The sequence below is a fragment of the Urocampus carinirostris genome, chromosome 13 (assembly GCF_059441175.1).
Source record: "Urocampus carinirostris isolate Australia breed hairy pipefish chromosome 13, RoL_Ucar_1.0, whole genome shotgun sequence".
Classification (NCBI taxonomy): Eukaryota; Metazoa; Chordata; class Actinopteri; order Syngnathiformes; family Syngnathidae; genus Urocampus; species Urocampus carinirostris.
The window spans coordinates 16,736,074-16,758,225 of NC_142361.1; the positions used below are offsets into that span (position 1 = coordinate 16,736,074).

Sequence of the window (22,152 nt, forward strand, 5' to 3'; positions counted from 1 at the left end):
CAAAACTTAATATAACCAGATGTAGAATAGAATAGAAATTAGAAATAATAGAAATAAAATTAAAATGCCATCCTGATTGTCCAAGAACATTTCCAAGAAAAATACCAGAGTTTAAGAGTATAAGTTAAGGGTAGTAGTTGTATAAAAATAAGTTGTAGTAAGTAAAAAGATATATTTTTAAAAATTAAGAACTCAATTGCCCCTTGTTATTGCACATTCCTGTCTAAGCATTTTGCAGCATTGAGGGTAGTAATTGCATGAAGGTAGAGGCTGTTTTTCAATATATTAGTTCTAGACTTAATGGTCCTAAATAAGTTTAGGCCAGTGGTTCTAAAATAGTGGGGCTGGCCCCCGTGGGAGGGCGCAAGGCTCCGTCAAGCAGGGCGCGTTTGACCAAGGGGAACTTTTTTCTTTTTTTAACTCTCCAAAGAATTAGTTGCAATTCCACCACCACTACACTACGGGGCAGTAGAAGTTTCATGGGCAGATTTTTATGAACACTTAACCTCCACGCCGTGTATATATTACAGAATATAAGCACTGATTATGAGAAAAATAATTAACCTAGATAAGGAGACAGACTTCTTGCGGGGGCGTGAGAGAATTTCTTCTTTTGAGGGTGGAGCGTGACAGAAAATAATTGAGAAGCACTGCCGTAGGGCAACAGTTGCAGTATGCAGGTGACAGATAATTTAGCTCCTTTTTTTTTCATTTCAGGACTTATTTTAAGATTTAAAGATTACATACTTCTGCTCATTCTAAGAACATTTTTCATTCGAGTAACAAGATACTTTTACTTGAAACCTCTTTTTTGTATTTGTTGAATACACTTTTTCACTGTCTCCAACCAGACTTTTTGCAGTGAAGGTTTTTTCTATTCACGTGTCCAATCTACCTCAAGAGGATCTCGGAGCAGATGTTGATGTCGACACCGACAAAGCTCACACACTCCTGCACCACACCATCGAGCGCGGCCTTCAGTGCTACAGATGATACATCATGCTAGAAACACACACAAAATGTATTAAATAGTGACGGGCCAATAGAAATCCAACCCAAAATACTCTTTTTCCTTTCATTTATGTAGGAAACAAGTCCTCTTGAAAAGATTTTTGAAATGTCAGAGTGGGACAGACTCAAGGAAAAGAACGCACGGGAGGCGCAAAGACAGTTCTTGTTTGACTTGGCTGTAGATAAAGATCCTCTCAATGAACTTCTCATTTCAGAACAGGTCTTAGCCACCAGCCCAACAACAACTTAGGAATTGCTTCCAAGAAGCTTTGGAATGTTTTCCCCTATTAGGGATAATAGAGCAAAACGGGGGACACAGGATAGCGGCAAGTGGATCAAATTTGATGAGTGCCAAGGCAGACTGAGGTTGACACTGATACCTCTGCAATCGCCAGACCATTAGTTTACAAGTGAACAACTGTTCTTTACTGGGACTGATACGACTTGACGCCGTACCATGATAAAGTTGACAATAAACACCTTCAGGTAAACAGATAACAAGCCAACCAGTAATCGGGACAGAGTGTGACAGGGATGTGACTGTTGACAGCCCAAATAATGGTTGCATCGACTTCAAATTTGTAAAACAAACAAATACACAAAAAACAATTTATACTTATTACTAAAATTAAGGTATGATTAAGAAAAAAAACATTGGTGAAGTTTGCAGGAATAACATGATGCCATGTAGTTGCCATATTTTTTCTTAATTACCACATGGATCAATCAAACATGAAAGTATTCACCAAAATCTAAATCGTGACAAAAGAGTCAAATCAAAAGATCCAAAAAATAAAGAGCAACCAAAAAGAGAGACTTTTTTGGCTAGATGTATTTCTATATTGTATGTATTTTTAAAAATTACAACGAATAGGCAAAACTAATTTGCATATATACTGAAAGGAATGTTTTTTTCCCAAGCTTAATGTTCTGAAGCCTTTCTTTTGCACTGTTCTGGTGCATCTGTTTGGAATTAAATTTTAATCTTATTTCACAATGTCCATAAACAGTATGGCTTTACTGTGCTTCAGATTTTTTTGTGATGACCTCTGTAGGCTCCATCCTCATTCTGCTCAGACTTTCTCTTTTATACAATAAACAAAACATTTTTTCCACGGCAGAAGACATTTTGATTTAAACAAGGAAAAATATGTGCCCTTTTTCAGACATTGACCATGGATTTGTACAAATAGCAATTTCCTGGTAACGATGGCACTCTAATTAGTTAAGAATAATACCAAAACCCCACAGTCAGAGACACTGTGAAGATAATAGAAAAAAAAAACGCTTGAAAGGACACAACATTGACATTTCCCATGAATGATTTATGACTCAGTACGAATACGTGGAGGATACACAGGGCGGTTGCGGAAAAGTGAGAGTTTGGAGTCTTCAGGAGGAAATCACCTGTAACGTTACACCGGGGAAGAATGTTTTCACACAAGAAAAGGTGTTTGAGTCCACCTGCAATAAAGTGCTCTCACATACTTAAAGGAACTTTAGATTAGGTGAGAATAGCTCACTTCCTATGACACAGAAAGCAATGCACAAAATTTCTGACTCATTAGTAACCTGCACTATGTTTTTATTTTTGAACTTTTGAGAGGTGGAAACAGCGAGGGAAAAAGTAGTAAAAAGAAGTTGCATACGGTTCCACTAACATAGATTAGCTTACTTTTTTTTCTGGAGTTCTTCAGTTTAGTATGACCACACTTTTTGTAAACCTTTTAAAACACCATATAAGAATATGAGATCCATGGAATATTTGTTAAATGTGAAACTGAAAATCTTACTGTACAAATTATTTGAAAAAAAAAACAACAACCAAAAAACACCTGCAATTCTAGCCAATTATATGAAGGTAAAAACACTTTGTTTACATAATTAAAATCATACTGGATCACAGCAAGGATTGTTTTCGCAAACACTTTTGGTAGTTCTTTATTCACCTAGCACTGTCAAGGTCCTCCTAAAAACATTAGCTCAGACCAGTGCTTTGTAATCAAGTGCATTTCTAGCAGCAAAGTAAAATTATATGACAACTATGGAGAGGAGAAAGGTTAAAACTGCAGAAACTGTTATGCTCTATTTAACTCATTCAGCTCAAACTTTCTTGAGACTCTCCTCATTGTAGAACAAGTGATAAATGTACATCATATCCTGTACTGTATTGCCAAATCCATCGACAATAGTTGCTGCTCATCCCCAGCTTTCATTCAGATGTAATGCTCGGCATGCATTTGGCCAAAAGTCCTACGTTTTACTCCCTCTTGCATTAAGTCACCTGACCAGGGACAAGCCATCAGACGTTAAATTAAATGTTAAAATAAGCTTATGATATCATGTTCTTGTAATAACATATTAAGTGTTGCCGATTTTAATTCATAAAGTTAGCATACTGGTAACTTCAGAACAATATTCACAACTAGAATTAATATAAATTTGATTAATGAAAAATTACAATAACATTGTAATCCATTAAAACGAACTGTAGTTCCGCAAATATTTTCTGTGCCTTGGAAACCCCGAGGCAATTATATACAGAAACACCATTGTGAATATTTAATTAAAAAAAAAAGTATTGGCTTCTGATTCACAATACATGGGATCAATTGCATTAAATACTCTAGTGAAGAAAAAAAAAGGAAATACATTGTGTTCAATAAAAAGGCCCCTCTCTGTGGTCCTCCTGACCCTCAAAAGTCCTAGAATTGGAAGCCTTGTTGCCTAATCCTAGACTATGTTTGATTTGGCTGGAAATTGGGTGAAGGCGCTCATTAGTGCCAAAGACTACAGGGCAGACCTTCTGTCTGCACTTGGAGAGCATAAATGGCACAGAGTAACCACATCAGATCGCAAGAGGTAAGTATGCATCTTATCGTACATCAAATCAGCTTTTGCAGTGAAAAATGAGATTAATACAAAATCTATATCCACAAGCTGTAAAATACATATGTGCGAGAAACACAAAGAGCAAAGAAAGTAAATGCAGAGATTTGAGGCGATGACAGACACCAAAAAAGAGAGACCAAAACCCACATTAAATAAGGTTGAATTTAACCAATGGAAGTCAACTGGAGCCAGACTGGCTACATATATTAAAAGCAGAACAACGCTCTGTGATAATTCAACTTTAGACTTGCGACACTGTATTTGAAATATTACACACTTTGAAGTCACAGTAACAATATTTGTCCAAATAAAGCCAATTGAAGGAAAAAAGATCATACAATAATTATCCATCCATCCATACGTTATCTGCAACGCTTATCCTCAGTAGGGTCGCGGGGGTGCTGGAGCCCATCCCAGCTATCTTCGGGCAGTTGGCAGGGACAGACAATTTGCTTGCTCATTCATACCTAGGGACAATTTGGACCGGCCAATTAACCTGATATGCATGTTTTTGGAATGTGGGAGGAAACCGGAGTGCCCGGAGGAAACCCACGCAAGCCAGGGAGAACATGCAAACTCCACACAGGAGGTTCGATCTCATGACCCCAGAACTGTGCCGCACACACGCTAACCACTGCGCCACCGTGCTGCCATACAATAATCAAAAGTCATCAATCCTTTTAAGCTCAAAAGTTTCTTTATTAGAACCTAAGGTACTCATCTATCCGCTTCCCTTGCCAAACAATCACTCACATTCTCTGAGTTGACACACGGAAGTAATTACAGTAGTAAGTTACTACCATTGACAAAACTCGGCTGCAGTTTTTCCCACGTTTGAAGATAATCAATCTGTGTCAACTCTTAACCTCTCTTACTTGTTAGTCTTTGCTCGTCTTTCCCTGAGGGCAGAACCATTCAGAGCAGCATCTTCAGGTACGTGTAGTCACACACATTCACACACAAGCAAGCAGTTTCCAGCACTGATTGCACAGCATCTCAACCACATCAAGGATAAACACTTTGAGCAAAACCTAATGGTGATTCAGGCAAGGTGTCAAAAATGAATGACTGGGAAGAGTGACAGTTGGCCTAATATCCATCAGTCGGGCAATGTTTTTCTACATAGCTGCCAGTGTGAGGAGTTTGACAGATATCAAAAAACCACACCCATGATCCTGATATATTTTTTCATGTCGTCTACAGTCGATGTGTAGGTTTTAGCGGGTATCGAACCTGTGCCGCAGTGAAGGTGGTGTTCCCACAGCAATAGTTAGTCCAATCTGATTTTAATGTTTCTCCACTTTATTAGCCCTCAGCTCATTTCCTCCATTCTTTCAGAGCTGTCAGTCAGCAGCCCAAGAGGGAGGAGAGAAAAGGCTAGCCTGCTGTGCCAGCGGGCTAGAGTTACACGAACCCTGTTTTTTTTCAGGATTTTTTTCAATGGCTTATAGAAAATAGTATACTGTATCAGAAGTCTCATAATGTCAAAAATCATACATGAGGAAGACACACATATATGGCACAAATACAAATTTGTTTGGGCAATAGTCTCTCATAAATCTTAGAAATCCCAAAATCACATATGCGAACGCCTAAAAAAAATAGCGCGAACATCGAAAATTTTAGAGAGCTCGCAGTCCGAGAGATGTCCCGTCTCTCAGCATCTGTCAGCACCCGGGGTTTATTTACTCGGCCATATTATCATTTGTTGACCTAGTCACATGATCTGAGGGTGGGAGGTGAGCGCCCTTCCCCGGCACCCTGGAGAGTCATGTGATGAGAGACGCAGGGCCTGTGTGACCCGGCAAACCCAGCTCACACACATATGAGCACAAAGGCACTTGCACAATATGACCTAAGCCCTTCTTTCCGATTTCAGACTTCAGTGCTTTTCTCATTCTCATTTCACCATTTGCCCTCTTTGTTTCTAGAGTTGTATTTGAAAGAGTCGTTTTCTGATTTTCTTTTCTGTTTCTTTAAAACAAATTTAAATCAAGGGCGCTAATCTCACAATCTAAATCATAGTACATGCTCCAACAGGCCTGTTGCTGGGTTTATTTTTGTATTTTGGCTCTTTTCTTAGCTTGAGACTTATCCAAACAAGCTCTTTAACGAGTTATTATAGTAGTTATAGTAAGAAGAGTACAATAGCACAATACTTATTGTTAACCACTATTAGAATATGTAATTGTATTTTTTCGTTTCGTTTTCTTTTAAGTGTGGTGCAACAAACATCACATCACAAAATGAAAAACATCACCGGCGCTTATTAAACACCCATCCCTAAAATATCTTTGGACGCTTCTTCTATCAATCATTTAAATAAACTCATATTTTCAATATCATAACAATCATTTGTGAGAAGCATCCTTTCTTGTGAGACTCTGAAAGATTTAATATGAAGGTGAATATGCTTGAATAACATAACTAAAGCTAACCTGGTTCAATAAAATTAATTTGCTTACATTATCCAGAAAAAAAAACTGTATTTGTGTTTGTGTAATAAAAATCACATTTCCAGTATTTTTGTATAAATAGTGTGTTCAGAAGGCTTAAAGTCCTTTGTCAGACTCAAGCTGGCCCAGGTCAGGATAGATTTTGGGCCCGATCTCACCTCTACATCAAACACATTGTTAGAGTGAGTATGGAATCAATGGCTCTCCTCTGCATTAAATCTATAAGCATGCACGCAGTCGAAACATAGCAAGCGCACATACAAAAACACAAGTAACGTTGGGCCATTTATTGAGTTTGCGGTCACTGGGAGCGTCATATGTTGACACAGGCCTCTAGCAAGTTGATCCACAACCTCAGGTGCCTCGTCGTCTATCTGCTCAGTCATCACCGAGAGCCATTATTACTATTTGTGTTTTCCTTGAAATACTAGGACTCACTAGGAAGCTTCTTACCTGGTAAGTTCCAATTCCTATGTGTTTTGGATCGATCTTCACGAGCTCGGCCAAAGGATCCTGAACACGCCTTCCTATGGACACTGTTTACAAACACAGACAAGGAGTCAGGCTCAGGACCCAACAACACTCAAAAGAGGACCATGAATTATTCGAAGCTAGTTATTGAATATTCACAGCTGCATTATTTATAATTAGTGAAAATGCTAATACTATTATTACAGCCTAAGGCATGAGGGGGAAGGACAACACCCATTGGCATTCTATCAACCCAATAATAATGAAAGATTACGTTGAACGGAAGCCTCTGCATCTGTCATTCAAATTTCTGATAAATGTGGGGGGCAAAAAACATTTACCATGACTCTTTTAACTGGGAACATGCACATATTTAGTATGATGCATGACCCAAGCTTTAACTGAATGAAAACATATATTTTCCCATGCCGATGCTGGCAATTGCCAGGCGACAGGAACATAAATAAAAACAATCACACATAACCACCCTTGTTAGGTAAAATTAATTGCGGTTAAGGTAACACATGACGTCATAACACACCGGACAAAACTGGTACGTAAATGGAAGGCTAAAAATATGGAACAAATTCACAACACAAGAAAATGGTGATTTTAAGAAAACACATTCATGACATTATCCATTCATATAGAACTCACAGAAGCTTGGGTTTCATCTGAATGTGTTTTATAAACATCCAACATAAGAATCATACTTAAGGAAAGCGTTTAAGCCAGAGACCGACCCGAAATTTTTGTCGGGTCTAAATGTCAATCACTACATTCATGTTGGGGCCAGGCTCTCTCTCATGAGTTTTTTTTTTTAATTTTCGACCCTTCAATTTTCTTTGTGGATATGTGTCAAGCGGGGGATGGAATCCATCGCACAGATCCTCCACAAAGGAAAAGAAAGAATAATGACGGTTGGATGATTTTTTTTTCAGCGAGAGAGAAGCCCTCTTCCTCAAAAATATATTGTAAAAATTCAGGTTTGTTTCTGCCTCGGTCTTTCAAATCAAGTTAACTTGTCTGGCTAGGGCTGGGCAGGGCTTCAATACCAGCGGACCCAATCGGGTCGGGCTGGATTCTTTAAGGCCTGATCTTACCTCAAGATCCATCACATTGTGAGAAGAGATGTAACCATTGTTGGTTTAAGTTGTTTTTTTCCAAGACATTTTCGAGTATATCTGGCATTGATGAGTCTTAATTACGGGGCGTCAACTTTGGATGTCTCGAAGACTAGGGAGAGGGAGAGAATGGCTAACGGAGAGAAAGAGAGAGAGTATGTCTGGAATCAATGGCTCTCCTCTGTCGCTGCGGTCGGAGGCTGCAGCCTGAGAAAATATTTAGACAGGGATGGGGTTTCAAACCTGCCCTTGCTCGGTGCACCAACCAAACCCTCCTGTACACTTTCCTCCGGCCTCAATCCTAACACCCCACCACTTATTAAATGTTTACGAGCGCTATAGTTTAGTGTTACTTGAAGAGAGGGAGGGAGTAGAAATAAGCGAGGGCCATGTGCATAAAGATCCTAGAAGAAAAATGTAGATTATTTTAATGGATATTTATGATTGAGCTGCTCATATAATGGCAACACAGGGTGAGGTGGCATCATTTAAGCCAGGGCTCTTAACCTTTTTTTTAGATGCACCTCTTGAAATAATTTTCCATCTCAGTGTTCCAAAATGTATACAGGGTGTTATTGTTTAAAAAACATAAAGCTTAAAAAGTTGTGCCATCTTTGCCTGGAATTTTAAACACATTCACTTAAAATAAGATATGAGTATTTTTTGACTGTAAAGATTTATAAACATAAAAACTTCGCAATTTGTCCTGTTGTGGATCGTAAAGATAAGTACAAAACAAGAAGTTTTGAATGAAATAAAATTAAATATGTTACAGAATATAACAATAATTCAATGAACTTTTTGTTTTTTTCCACAACACTAATACTTAGATACATTTCTCGTTATTTTTCAATGAATGCTTCCAATTTAGATTTGTTTTACAAAATTACACTGGTATGCCTTCCTATACTTTTTGAAGCAGGTGAAACAGATATGTAATATCTCTTGACATTTAAAGTTTCCATGCAACACTTGCTTCAAAGTCAGCAAGGGCGGAATTATTTCTCAAGATTAAGCTGAGCGGTTATTGTCAGGTTTGTTAAGTGATCCCGGTCTTATGTGAAGTATGCAAGTGTCCTGATGGGAAGACACTTCACACACTTTGTCTCCAGTGCTACTCACACTGGTGCATGATAGATGTGGTTGGTGCGACCAAGCGTGAATGCTTACATGAATGAACATTATGGGCACAACATAAATATAATGCACTATTATCATCAATTATCAATATTTAACGGTTAAAATATTGACCACAATACACAATGATGGATGGGTAAAATTAAACCTTTCCTCCTTTCAGCCTAGCATAGACCACAGTATTTGTCACCCTGCCTGACGTGTGATTTTTCCTCCCTAATAGGCTGGAAAATGTCTGAGGATGACCATTGTACTTGTTAAATACACAAATTGGGGTACAACCATGCAATCCAGCTCAATGTTTGACATTTTCCCTCCCTCCCCATAAAGATCGTCCATCATCAAATGCCTGTATGTTGATGACTATTGTGATTATCCCAGACAAAATTCTTACACATGTGGCTTCAACACTGAGTTAGGCTGAGCTACTGGGTGAGAGATGTTGACATGAAACAGAGCAAAAGACAATTACGAACTTTGCTGAAGTTAGTGCCGTCGCCGGACAGAATTTGAGGAACATCTGGTTGTTTTGAGCTCTTCTCACAAGTAGACACGAAACATAAGAGAAGGAAAACGAGCGGCCTCACACAAATTGCAGTGGTATAAGTAGAGATAGGATATCAAAAATCTGTATGTGCTTAGCCTGCTTAAAGAAAAAACTGAACACAAAAACAGCCCTCTTGCTGACTAGTTAAAATATCGTCTTATACCGTCATAGCTGCCCTTCATCGTACAGTAATGGCAGGTGGGAGTCCTGGGAGGTACATGCACATCACCCCTTCTTGGCCACTTGAAATAATACCTTAGTGACACAGCTGGCTTGTTCAAAATGCTGTGATTTGCCTCGAAAAAAAGAAAAAAAACGGGAAACGGGTGAGAAATAATTCAGTCTAGCTTGATTTAAGGCTTTTTATAGAGGAAGTCTGCTCGAAACATTTGTTTTCTACAACAGGGTTTGAGTCTCATCTGTGTGTAGAGATGGAGAATGTGGAAGAACGCCGCAGAGACATAAGCCTATCTAATAGCAAAGCCAGATATTCACCCATAAAGTGGCAATAGGGTTAGGGTTGCTCAAGTGGAAATGTAATTAAAACGCCATGACGCATCATCGTCTAACATGGCGGCTAGAGGGTGAAAATTACCTGCACTCCGGAGGTTTGGGTCCAGATCGGGCATCTCCTTGACTGCCTCAGGGCTAACGCTGTAGATGGATGCGCCTGCCTCATTGGTGATACTGGCGAGTGGCAAACGGGTGCAATCAAATAGGGGGACTACAGAAGGGGGTGGGTAAGGCAGGGGCAGGTGCCATGTCAAACAAGGACATCTAAATACTGCCATTGAGTACAAAACACAGAAATTACTTGACGAGTGAGATAACTGACCCCATATGGTGTATATGGAATCTTCATTTCTCATACATATACACAGGACTGTCTCAGAAAATTGGAATTTTGTGATGAAGTGGGTTTTTTTTCTGTGATGCAATTAGAAGAACAAAAACAAGAACAACAAAGTTCTGGATTCATTAGAAACCAACTTGTATTACTTTAATTTAGCTGATTATGAATTACAACCGACTAGTTATATACTTTTTCATTATTGTCTAACATTTTAAGATGGGATGTTTGAGTTTTTGACACAGTATCCAAACAATAAAAGAACCCAAACAATAAAAGAATCCAGAATGTATCACATGTTAGTTCCTTGATAAAGAGCTTCATCCTAGCATTTATATTTTGAGACATTATAGAATCATAATCATTTTTACATAATCAGTGTTAAAACAATAAAACACTTGCAATATTTTCGTTGATTTGGAATGAATTCAGAATGTATGACATTTTTGTTATTTTAATTCCATTACAGAAAAAAGAGCTTTTTCCTAATGTTACAATTTCCCGAGACGGTCCTGTAAAAATGCATTCCAAAAATATTTAATTAAGCAGTATTTTTTAAACAGCGATGATTCCATTTTAATGGCAAAGTTAATTTAACTGATTACCATCAGATTTGTCACTGTGCTAATTGAGCTCGATGCTTATTACACATTTGTTAACACTGGCTGCTGAGTCACTGGCTGCAAGATTTGAATCATGCACCTTCTCTCCCTCCCTATATTTTTAGAAAAATAAAAGCTCTGCCCCTTCGGAGTTTCTGTCGATGGAATACTACTGGCATCTAGAGGATTTTGTCTTGTACTGCAAGTACAACAACTTTTTGTCAAGATCAAATAGTTTGGCGTTATTAAAAAAAAAAAAAGGAAATAATAATAATAATAATAATTTTAAAAAGAAATTATATATATATATATATATATATATAAATATATATATATATATATATATATATATATATATATATATATATATATATATATAACATCGTTCGTTTAGACATGATTAATTGTAATTGTATGAAAACATAAGTCAATTGTATTATTTTTCTCTTTTTCTTTCAAGTCATACATACTATTTTATGAATGCTAAAGGAGTATGTGCGTGTAAATAGGTTAATGAACCTTTAACATTCACAGAATAGAGGAAAATAATGTAACATTTCAAGACATAAACGTCACAAAACAAAAACCTCATAACGATAATTCATGATACGGTATTCGTTTCAGGTGTCCTTATGACTGTTCATCGAATGGGATATATCCCTACAATGGTCCTCCATCAGTGCACAAACACAATACAGCACACAAAGTCCAACTTCAGCTGTCATGTCGTGCAGTCTTTAGATGAAAAAGGCATGAGAAGAAGAAAGGGGGTGTGTCCTGGGGCTATCTAATATGATGATGAGGTCAGTGCCTCCTCTCAGTGTTGCACAAATTAGATTGCGGCCTTTCACTCTCTCACACAAACACACATACACGTCCACAATTCCCTCCCAGAGGCCTGCAATTTAAAAAGCAGCTCGTTGGCTCCTATTCATGGTCAGCAGCAGCCCCCCACTCCGCCCCTGTTCTTTTTGTCAGATCGCCATCCATCGCGCTGACAGTTGACATATCGCCATGGTGACACTCCTAACGAGCAGTGGCACATGACCTTCAAAGGGTCAATGTCAGGGCTGATCATTAAAGCAACAATACATGCAAGAAGTGCACCAAGATGGATGCAAACAAGCTTGGTTTTCAACAATAAACAGCAACAAAACTTTCCAACCCAAAACAAACACTTAATTGTTTTCATCAAAGTGAAAAAAAGGAAAATACATTTGTATGTTTGTATTTAAATGTTTCTTTCTTTACTATTAGTCCCAGGGTTTGTAGATCATTTTCATGGCCAAATTCACGGTATACGCTACCTTCATTTTTTGCATGGCCCATGATAAATGTCCATAATTAATTCGTAATTCTTGCACAAATACACTTTTCTTGCTGCCCAGTTTATGTCTAGCATGCAACTTCCCTCTTGGGCGTGACCCGAGGGTCGATGACGCTTAATAGAACAATGCCATACAAGCTAATAAAAGCTGGAGTTATTCACTAGACAGCAGTGTTGACATCATTTTTAAGCAAACTTGTTTTATTTATTTTTTTCATTCTATCCTATGGTCTATTGAGTCAGACTGCCAAGAAACTTGATAACAGGTTCAAGTATTTAAATTTTTTTTACCCAAAATTCAAGCACCTTTTAAACCTAGAAAACACAACATTAAAATTAAAGCATTTTTAAGGATTTCAAGCACCCATACCAACCCTTTCCCCTTGTACATCCTGTAAACCCACAAATGGATCAGTAATAACAATTGCACTAGCCAAATAGTGACTAGGGCTGCAACGATTAGTCGATGTTGTCGACAAAAATTGCTAATAGAAATAGTCGGCAATGAATTCAAAATAAGGCCTAATTTTTAAAACGATGAATCCAATGCCTTTTAAGACTTTTCAAGGATGCGCAGAGACCCTGTACTTGTTAAACTGTATCACTGCCTCAATCGAGCATCAACGAAACACATAAGGGTGAAAAGAGGCCGCAAAGCATAAGCGCAGTAGAGTCCTGATAGGATCTAAGCGAATCAAGGCCAGCAGGGAGGCCACTAACAACACAGTCACAGATACAGCTCTGAGCCCTCTTCTATGGCATCATTGGCTGGCGGAGTGGCAAGCGTGTCGGCCTGGCGGGCAGCATAAGGTTGTCTACTGGCCAACACAGAGTCCTGTGCGGGTCACGCAAAGTCATTAGTTGCCGCTGCTTGAAAAAAAAAAGATGACTCGGAGGCCCTGTGGGGTGGTGCAAGAGAATCGGGGGTCATCATTTATCACAGAACCCCCCCCAACTGTAAACACAGGGAAGAAACTCAGGCAAGCTAGTGCCCCCGTTCCTGGGGCAAAGTCACCGGGTTGGTTCCCGCTATCCTTCTCCTTGTGGCTCCTGGCTTTAGAGGAAGAGACACGCTCACACACCCCCCCTTTAGGCCTAACACAAAATGACTGACCGCTGCTTGCTGTCCAAATAACCAACGAGACAGATACACACTTTGATACCTCATTACAGCCTCAGAGCGCACGCAGACACACATTCACACATGGCCAGCCAGTAAACCATAAACAGCCCATGAGATCAGTCAGAAAACACAAGGGGCATTAATATCACCAACTCATCTGATACAGAAGACGGAAATTTGACAGGGGGTAACCCCCATGTAAATTATATTAGAGCCTATTGCGTTTAGGAGCAAAGGCTTTTGGCGAGACTTTACCAGCATGCGCACTGTTTGGTTAAATGGCAATGAAGTGCTGCCTCCACAAGAAAAAAAACAATACAAACTGTGACCATTTGCTCAAGATTTAATAGACAAGTAAGAAAATGTTAGTACATTATTTGTTTATCACTTTAATGATTGAATCAGAACCAGATGATAAGTACTTACGGTATATGTATGGATGTCTATTCTTATGAACAGATTGCATTCATTTACACTAAATATAAAAATATATATTTTTTTAATAACTGAACCAAAAAGTAAAGAATTAATAGGGCTTTTAAATGAGTTTATGGAAGAGTAATATACTAAAGAGTAATAACCAAACAAATCTGACAATGAATGAACATCTATCTCCCGCCCAAATAAAGAAAAAGGTGGAGAAAAAATTACTTTGAATAATAAATAACCATATTTATTTGTGTTTAACGCGCACCCTTAATTTGTGATTAAACATTTTTTGACAGCTTGTTTAAAAAACACTTCACCTCAAACTTTTTGGCATTAATTTATACCTTTCAGGATGATTTTCTGTTGTCTCCATTCTCTAACATTTGTCGCTGGTACCAAAACTAAAATTAGTGTGTTAATGAGGTAAGACCTAATGCCATTTTGTATGTCAGCTATTTGATTCAGCGCTTTCACTGCCGCAACTCGGGGATAATTCCTATTGTATCCAATGTTTTGCAATTGCGGTCAGTGATGTTTTTCGAAAGATCAATTACTGCACCAAAAACGGTAATACACGCCCCCAAAAAACATTTCGCGCACCCAAACTTTAAGGTAAAAAAAATAAAATAATAATAATGCACTTTTTCCAGAAATAAATACGAAACGACACGATACGGTTAGTACAGCTACTATTCAATATGCGTACATAAACTGAAATAAAGATAACTACATGCTCAAAAGTGGCATTGGCGGGACACCTGTATAGATTTTGAGCTGACTCACAAGCTGGCGTGACTCATACCAACATTAGCAGGCTTAAGCCTAGGAGGATATGCCAGCTCACAAATTAACACTCCAGCATGTCTTTATGTAAAAAACACACAAGCAAACATGCATGAAGGCACACACATGCAAGTCACTCAAACAGCTTGCTTCCATTGTTCATTCAGCTGCAAAGCTGCACCTCAGGGACACGCATTTGAGGGACGTCGCCTTTCCCCCTCGCGCGCACACACATAAACACGTGCATGTCAGCTTTGAAGACGATGACATTTTTCACAGAGGAAAGTGTCCAAATGGCAGGTGTCAAGGGCCGTCAGTCTCCAGCAAGACGCTGCAAGGCAGGCAAGGAGGGACACGCGCGTGCTTGCACATGCACACACGCTCGCTCGCACTCTCACACGAACCCTGAATGCCTTTGTGAAGCATAACTGAAAAGAGCAAAACCTCAACACACTCATGTCAATCCTTTGCAGCTAATGTCCGTCACACACATCACCACATACAAAAGTACTGTATATACCTATGGCATGTGACCAAGACTCATTATATAAAAGTAAAGGCCTGAAGGAAATAGACGAGTCAGAAGTTGACCACCAGTGAAGCATTACTGAAAAATATCGATGAAGAAAAGTATTGACAACATGTCAAAATCTCTTTGATAAAATATATTTTCTGTGACTAAGAAAGAAAGGAATAAGAGATGTGCTCAAAAGTCAGAGTGATTTGAGGAAATGTGGTAAGTGGGCGCTTTTTGACTTTTCCCAAACATCTGAACCTCTTAGAGACCAATTTAACAAGATGTAGCTCTCCAAGATGTACACACAGTACTTAGGCAGAAGTGAGCAATCTGGCTTCTTCTCGTAGGAGCTTACAAAAAACGGCATTTTCCTGCCATTCCGTGCTTGGTTGGAATGCTAGTCTATGCATTGCTCATTTTATATCTGGTGAAGTCCAATTGAATTGACCTCTTAAAAAGTACAGGCATGACAATTTGATTAGGAACAAGTTTTAACCAGGTTTACAGGTGCTGTTCCTCACTAAACGTATCGGTACCTATTGCAACGTCGCTACTGTATTCAATCATAATACTGGTTTAGACTAGGGTCCCAACCGTTTTTTTTCCATTTAAGCAATACAAAAACATGAATCAAAAGCCTATTGTCTTTATCGTCTAAATGAAAAAAGGGTCAGTAATGAGTTGTTTTTCTTCCCCTATTTGTATAGAAAACACTATTATAATTATTATTATATTATAATAATAGTATTATAAAAGTATATATTAATAAGTATTTAATTCATAAAAGTATTATAAGTGTTATTATAAGTATTATCATTATAACAATTATTATTAGAATAACAAGTAGTCCATGTATTTGCCCAGCCTTACACCCTGAAACTAAAACGGTTCAGCTTCAAACCTAACTTACCAATTAGTGGCCTCCCAAAATAAGGAGGGAAGACATCAATGGATTTTGAACTTACTGCATCCTTAAAATTTAAAAATATGACCTTAAAGCTTCACCACTTCCCCTTTACAAGATCAATTTCTGCTTCTTCAATCTCTCTGGTGGATTGCTGTCTTTTCTGCAGTGCTGCCAGTCTTGTATTCATCACTCGGCCTGGCCGTGAGCTTGTGACAGAAGATACACGCAGTCATAAACACAGTCGGCCGTTGTTGTCCTGCCGGCCAGTAAAAATGATCTCATCCCACCGGGAGTGCGCTGCAGGGGGCATGCGGTCAAGGGCATTTCGCCAAGACATCTGTGTATCTGTCACTCTGTGGCAAGTGAGCCAATCAAGGAGAGAATGATGACTACAGCTAGAAAGAGAGACAGTCTGCCACTTTTTCAACTTGGGGCAAAGGCATGATGACCGTTGGTGTGTCCAAAGCAAGCTATACATAAAGTAATACCATCAATTAAAGGATGGCTGAGATGAATTAGCAAACTTTGAAAACTAGCATATCTAATTATTTACCTCATTAGTGTACATTACCATATATATTTTGAAAGGATGCGCTTCATTTTAAGTCATAGCTTTCCCTTCAGCAGTGACGATGCAAGCAGTTAAGAAATGAAGCCATGGCCGGAAGCCACCATGTTTGCGTGCAAACTGTCGGTATGCTTACCACCATTCAAAGTGATTTCTAACCTTACCCCCACCCCAACCAAGAACACCAAGCCTCAATCCACACATACTTGGCCCTTCGGTACCGTTCACATCAGCTAGTTAGAGCCAGACGATGTCCACAGGTCGTTTGTGGTGTACACAACGGTCACAGTATAATGAAAAAGACCTTCATTCATTGCAGTAATGAGTAGGTGAAGTTACATTTGAAGGAGTGTCTCACAATAAGGTTATCAGTGGAAATAGATGTTAACTTATGTACAGATTATTTTAAAGGTGGAATGTGTTGTTTGAGGTTTCCTTAAAAAGTTAAGTTAAATATTTTCTCGATTTATTAAATGTCAACAATGCCTAACTGAGATTAAAGAGCCCTTCATTTTCTACTGTGCATTTCTCCTTTTGTGGTACTTTTAGCAGAGTTGTTTAGGGCGGAACACATTAGGTTTGAGGAGTGCTGAAGCGTGACATCCAGGTTGCTTTTATTTCTATTTGTCAGTGAAGCAGGAAATATTAAAAGTAAGAAAAGGCATGCCTCAAGTAAAGTCCAAATAACCCAAACCTGAAAATGAAAAAGGAAAAAAAAAAAGATTTTAACAGACCACGTCAAAGAAATGGATTTACCTGCACGCACATCGGGAAGGATCTGACTGAGGTTGCATTGATAACTTTAAGCCAGGAGATGGCAGCAGAGAGTAACAAAGTTCCCAATTCCGTAAGGCTCCTTTAATGTAACACATTTTAGATTGTGTTCTTATGGTGGTAGATACGCAATGAAATAATACCTGAATGGTAATGTAAAAACAATGTCACCCGCCAACTCCACTCACAGAACTATCCATTCACAGGCAATCTAGCTAGTAGTAATCTCTAGCTGTGTAATATAATAATTTAAAACCCCAAAGTGGTCATATGTGATCAAAAGATCAATGATCTGCATCTGTGTGTCATGTTCATGCCAGGAATTAGTTCATTGCGTGTAAAATGAAATCCTATTATCAACAATTACAATTATTATAAAAATTATAATCAATTAAATTGGGTGGGAAACTGTGAGAACTACCTGCTGGCCAAATAGGTAACCACCGAATTAGATACTGGATTAAATAAATATGATATAAAGCAATCACTTTACAATTTTAACTGGAAAAATACAATATTGGAAAACTATGGCTTTCAGTAAAAAGGCTATAATAATAATAATAATAATAATAATAATAATGTATGAGCTATCGAACTGAGCATAAAAATTCTTGGCAAATCTTTGATATACAAGAAATTATAAGATGAAGCAGTGTTCATCTTCTTTTGTTTGACTTTTCTGTATTAATTTGTCCATACTTCTGAATTGTATACTTGACTCATCATTTTGCCTATAAATACATTTCAAAATTCAAAAGGAAGGGAACTAAAATTAGTTTAACCAGCATGTGTCTGTTACCAATCCTGTGATCCAACTAAACAACGAGGAGACCTCCATACCCTGCACACCACCCACAGAGACTCATACAAGGGCACATCTGCTTCGATGACAGACAAGATCATTTTAAAGATAAACGCTATCAACAATCATGTAGTGGCTTCTCTTACACTATTTTCTTTAAGAAAATTTTTGCTCTTCCAGCAGGAGGCTGTCAGAGGGCTTAAGAACCCCCTGCTGTTCAGCAAGAATCCTAATGTGGATTTGAGGAGTGTGGGGCGTGGGTAGGTGGTAATCCCACCAGTCAGACCTTGTCAGATTGATGATGGCCTGCGATGTATAATGTCCTGCAGGGAGTGCTCATTCTTCAGATGTTGTTCATGTCTAATCATGTAATGTACAGATGTAAAGGAAATGTAGTTTATTCTTTCAAAGCCATTGACAGCTGAAGTTACATATGACTAAGAAGGCTCGCCTCAAGGAGGCTAACAAATTGCAAATAATGTGATCTTATTAAGAATTTAATTTGGTCAACAATATTTTTTCCCCGATTGTGGCCAGTCATATATTTATTAGGCGTCTGTCTGCTTTATTTATTATACTATGAGGAGAGAAATAAAGTACAAATTGGACTGGTTTCCAGCTGAATGAAAATTTTAAACAGTCATTCCAGTACACCCAGAGAAATAGTCCATGTTTTAATTTTACATCTTTTCAGGGTGGCTTTGGAGTTGTTTTAGGACAAATTATTTTTTGTTTCAAAATAAATAAAATAAAAGTGGGCCTACAGCATTGTAATAAGTAATTTAATTTAAGGTAAACAATGTTTAATGTGTACCTTCTTCTAACTTCTTCACTAACTTCTGTACTGTCAAATTATATATTTAAAAATAATCTTCCTGCTTTGTCGCACAACTGTATTGATCGAGGACTTTACTCCACATGATACTTTGTCGTCATCATGTGGACGTTATGAAAAATTGCATTTACTTTGCGGTCGGCAACCCTAAACTTTGAAAAAGCCATACAGTATTGGACCGCAAAAGATTAAAAGCCTTAAACGAGCTTTAACGAGTGGCGGGAGTTTTTGTGTTGCTCACGTTGTCGCGACTACGAGATTGTTTCAGATTCCTACTATAGCAGAATTCTGGACTGAGACTTTTTATCTCGAACAGTTGAAAAGTTTCGGGTAAGTATCTCGGACGATTGGCGCAAGGTAAGTGCCGCGCACAATTGTTTTACAGTCGGAAGCTTCCCATCTCTGCCAGCTTGACAAGCTGGCAGAGATGGGAAGCTGCGTTGTGGCCGTCATAGACTTTCTGGACTAGTTAACAGGCTGGGGGCGTCGATGGTGTCATGCTTTTTCCGGACATCTTCAACATCTTACCTAATGTTTACTATTCTGTGTACAGTAATGCTAATTGTAATTCACCCTGGTCAATCCTGGAAGGGGGATTACCACGTGTGAGGTCCTTTCTCAAGGTTTCTTTTTTCCTCACACTGAGGTTTTTGAATTGTTCCTTGCCCGCATGCGGGTTTAGGATCAGGTAATTGTGCAATTTTGTAATTGTAATCCTGTGCAGTCCTTAGAGACATTTTTGTGATTAAGGGTTATGTAAATAAATGTGACTTGACTTAAAAGGACGGAAGCACATTATCTATATTCATTGGAAAATTATGTGTCCCGTTTGCCTTTTTACAGAAACCATATATTTTCCGTTGTCAAAACATTTTTGAAAAAGCGCCAGGGACGCAACTAGGGAGTGTCAAAGAGTCGCATGTGGCTCCAGAGCATGTTTAGCAGGTTGAGAAGTCCAACTTAGTTAGCAATAGAAAAATATTTACCTCTGCCTTTTCACCCCAGCCAATGGTGCTTTTGTTGGTCCAGAGCGTTTTGTTCACATGATGGCTTTTAGAGAAATTTGAATTCGATTTTTTTTTTTGCACATGTGTGCAACTCAGACACAATGTTACTGATGCATGGGCAGACACAAACAGAAAAGGGGCAGGGCGAATGTTTAGACAATGAGAATGCAGAACATAATGCACAATAAAAATCCGCGAGGCAGCAAAACTGTGAGAAGTAAACCAAGATGCAGCAAGGAATTACTGTATTGCAAATGTATGGTCATTAACATGTTAAGATGTTATGTGAGTGTTATGTACTAGAGCTGCACGATTACCAGAAATCTTATTGACATTGCGATGTGACGTCGTGCAATTGTCTAATCGCCAGACACTGCGGGTTTTCCCCAAGGATATATGGACTGCAAACCTTAACAAAGCTCCCCAGAAGAGGGCACTGTATGCTTAAATTTCACCTCTTAAAAATCATTTAAAATTCACCTAAAATCTGAACCCAAGACGTACCCGAGGTAAATTGAATGCTGTTGCCTAGTCGTTAGGAGAATATGGATGGTTTTGGTCCGTTTTCAAAGGTAACACTCTGAAGTTTTACCCCAAACTGAAATAACAACTGCAAGTGCTGCTAACATCAGCAATCTAAGAAATAGAAATAATACACTTTTATCTTGCCTGAATTTATTATTATTCTTTTTGCAATCCTATACAAGATTGAGTGTAGCATGGGCATCTTAGCTGGAAAACAGCTGGAACGAATGCATGGAGCCTTTGCTAGGCCCCAGGTAAAATTTTATCACAATCTGAAAAACTAAACATTAGTATTTAAAATACTACATTTTTCTAAGGGTATGTCCAGGTGTTTCCAAAAGTGGCTATTTGGAGACTCCAAAAGGACCAGTGAGTGACTGGTGACATCATACAGACATCTCTTTGCTTCTCAAGAGTCTGATGGCTTGCAGAAGGGGTAAAGCATGTGACTAGTAGTAACCCTTGGATGCATAAGTAAGACAAAAATGATGGTATTCTTCATAAACCATGTGTCTGACAAGATGCCTTTAACATTTTTATGTTTTCCCCACTAATTACCCCATTCATGGAAGTGTATGTACTGGTAAGTCATGCATCAACTGGTTCAGTTCTCACACAAAAAAAAACAAGTACAGAAAATGCAGAAAAAAAGAAAAAATCGAAAATCGCATCAAAATTGCAATACTGCTCTGAAAATTGCAGTATTATGTCCCACCAAATTTATCTTGGAAGTACGAGTAGCGTGGAAACAAATTAATTAAATTTTTTTGTTTTTGTTGTTTGGTTCTTTTGTTTTTTAAGTTTGATATTTCAGAGGCTTGTATGTTTGGGAAGGTTGCTGCTTTGTGAATATTGAGTATATTGTAAAATTGCAAAAATTGAATATCACAAGTTGTTATTATCTATTCTTTGCAATGGGGAGAAAAACAAAACCACGTATGACGACCTGTTATGTTAAATAATTTGTCCATCAATAAAAAAAAAATACTAAAAAATGAGGTTAAAGATAGTACTGTGGACGGTCATCATTCCAGCCGAGCAGCGAAGCAGAAGGACAGAGAGAACGACAGGCGGGTAGGAAAGATAAAGGCTGGACAAGAGTATGGGGTATGAAGCCTCAAAGGGGGACGGGAAACAGACGGAGCAAATAAGGATGCTGCCTTTCCATAAACTAAGCGTGACAAGACCTGTCTGGAACACATACATGCATCTATAGCATAGCCAAGATGTCATGCTGCTCATCTTACATACAGACAAATATAATTAATGTGTAATGTTTGTCGCCAGTGTAACAAGGGCGGTAAGGGTTACTTGCGGGTCAGCCAGCAGGGGGGGAAACCGCGGTAAATAGCACAAGGAGCTGTGGGCCCAAATCATTGTATATGATTGAGGAACTTTAAGTTGGGCTCCAAGGGCAGGATGGGCTGCTGGATAAACTTAGGGGCTCTTGAATAGAGAACACTAG

At 38.5% G+C, this 22,152-nt stretch overlaps 1 protein-coding gene across 1 annotated transcript in view; it reads right to left on the reverse strand.

Annotated features, from left to right (window-relative positions):
* srbd1 (S1 RNA binding domain 1) overlaps positions 1-22,152 on the reverse strand; it is a 51,565-nt gene that overhangs the window by 8,969 nt on the left and 20,444 nt on the right. Inside the window, exons 14-16 of the mRNA XM_088351367.1 lie at positions 10,234-10,325; positions 6,813-6,895; positions 896-1,002 (exon numbers count right to left, since the gene is read on the reverse strand). Of these exons, the coding sequence (XP_088207493.1) occupies positions 896-1,002; positions 6,813-6,895; positions 10,234-10,325 (282 nt within the window). The remainder of the gene's footprint in view (positions 1-895; positions 1,003-6,812; positions 6,896-10,233; positions 10,326-22,152) is intronic.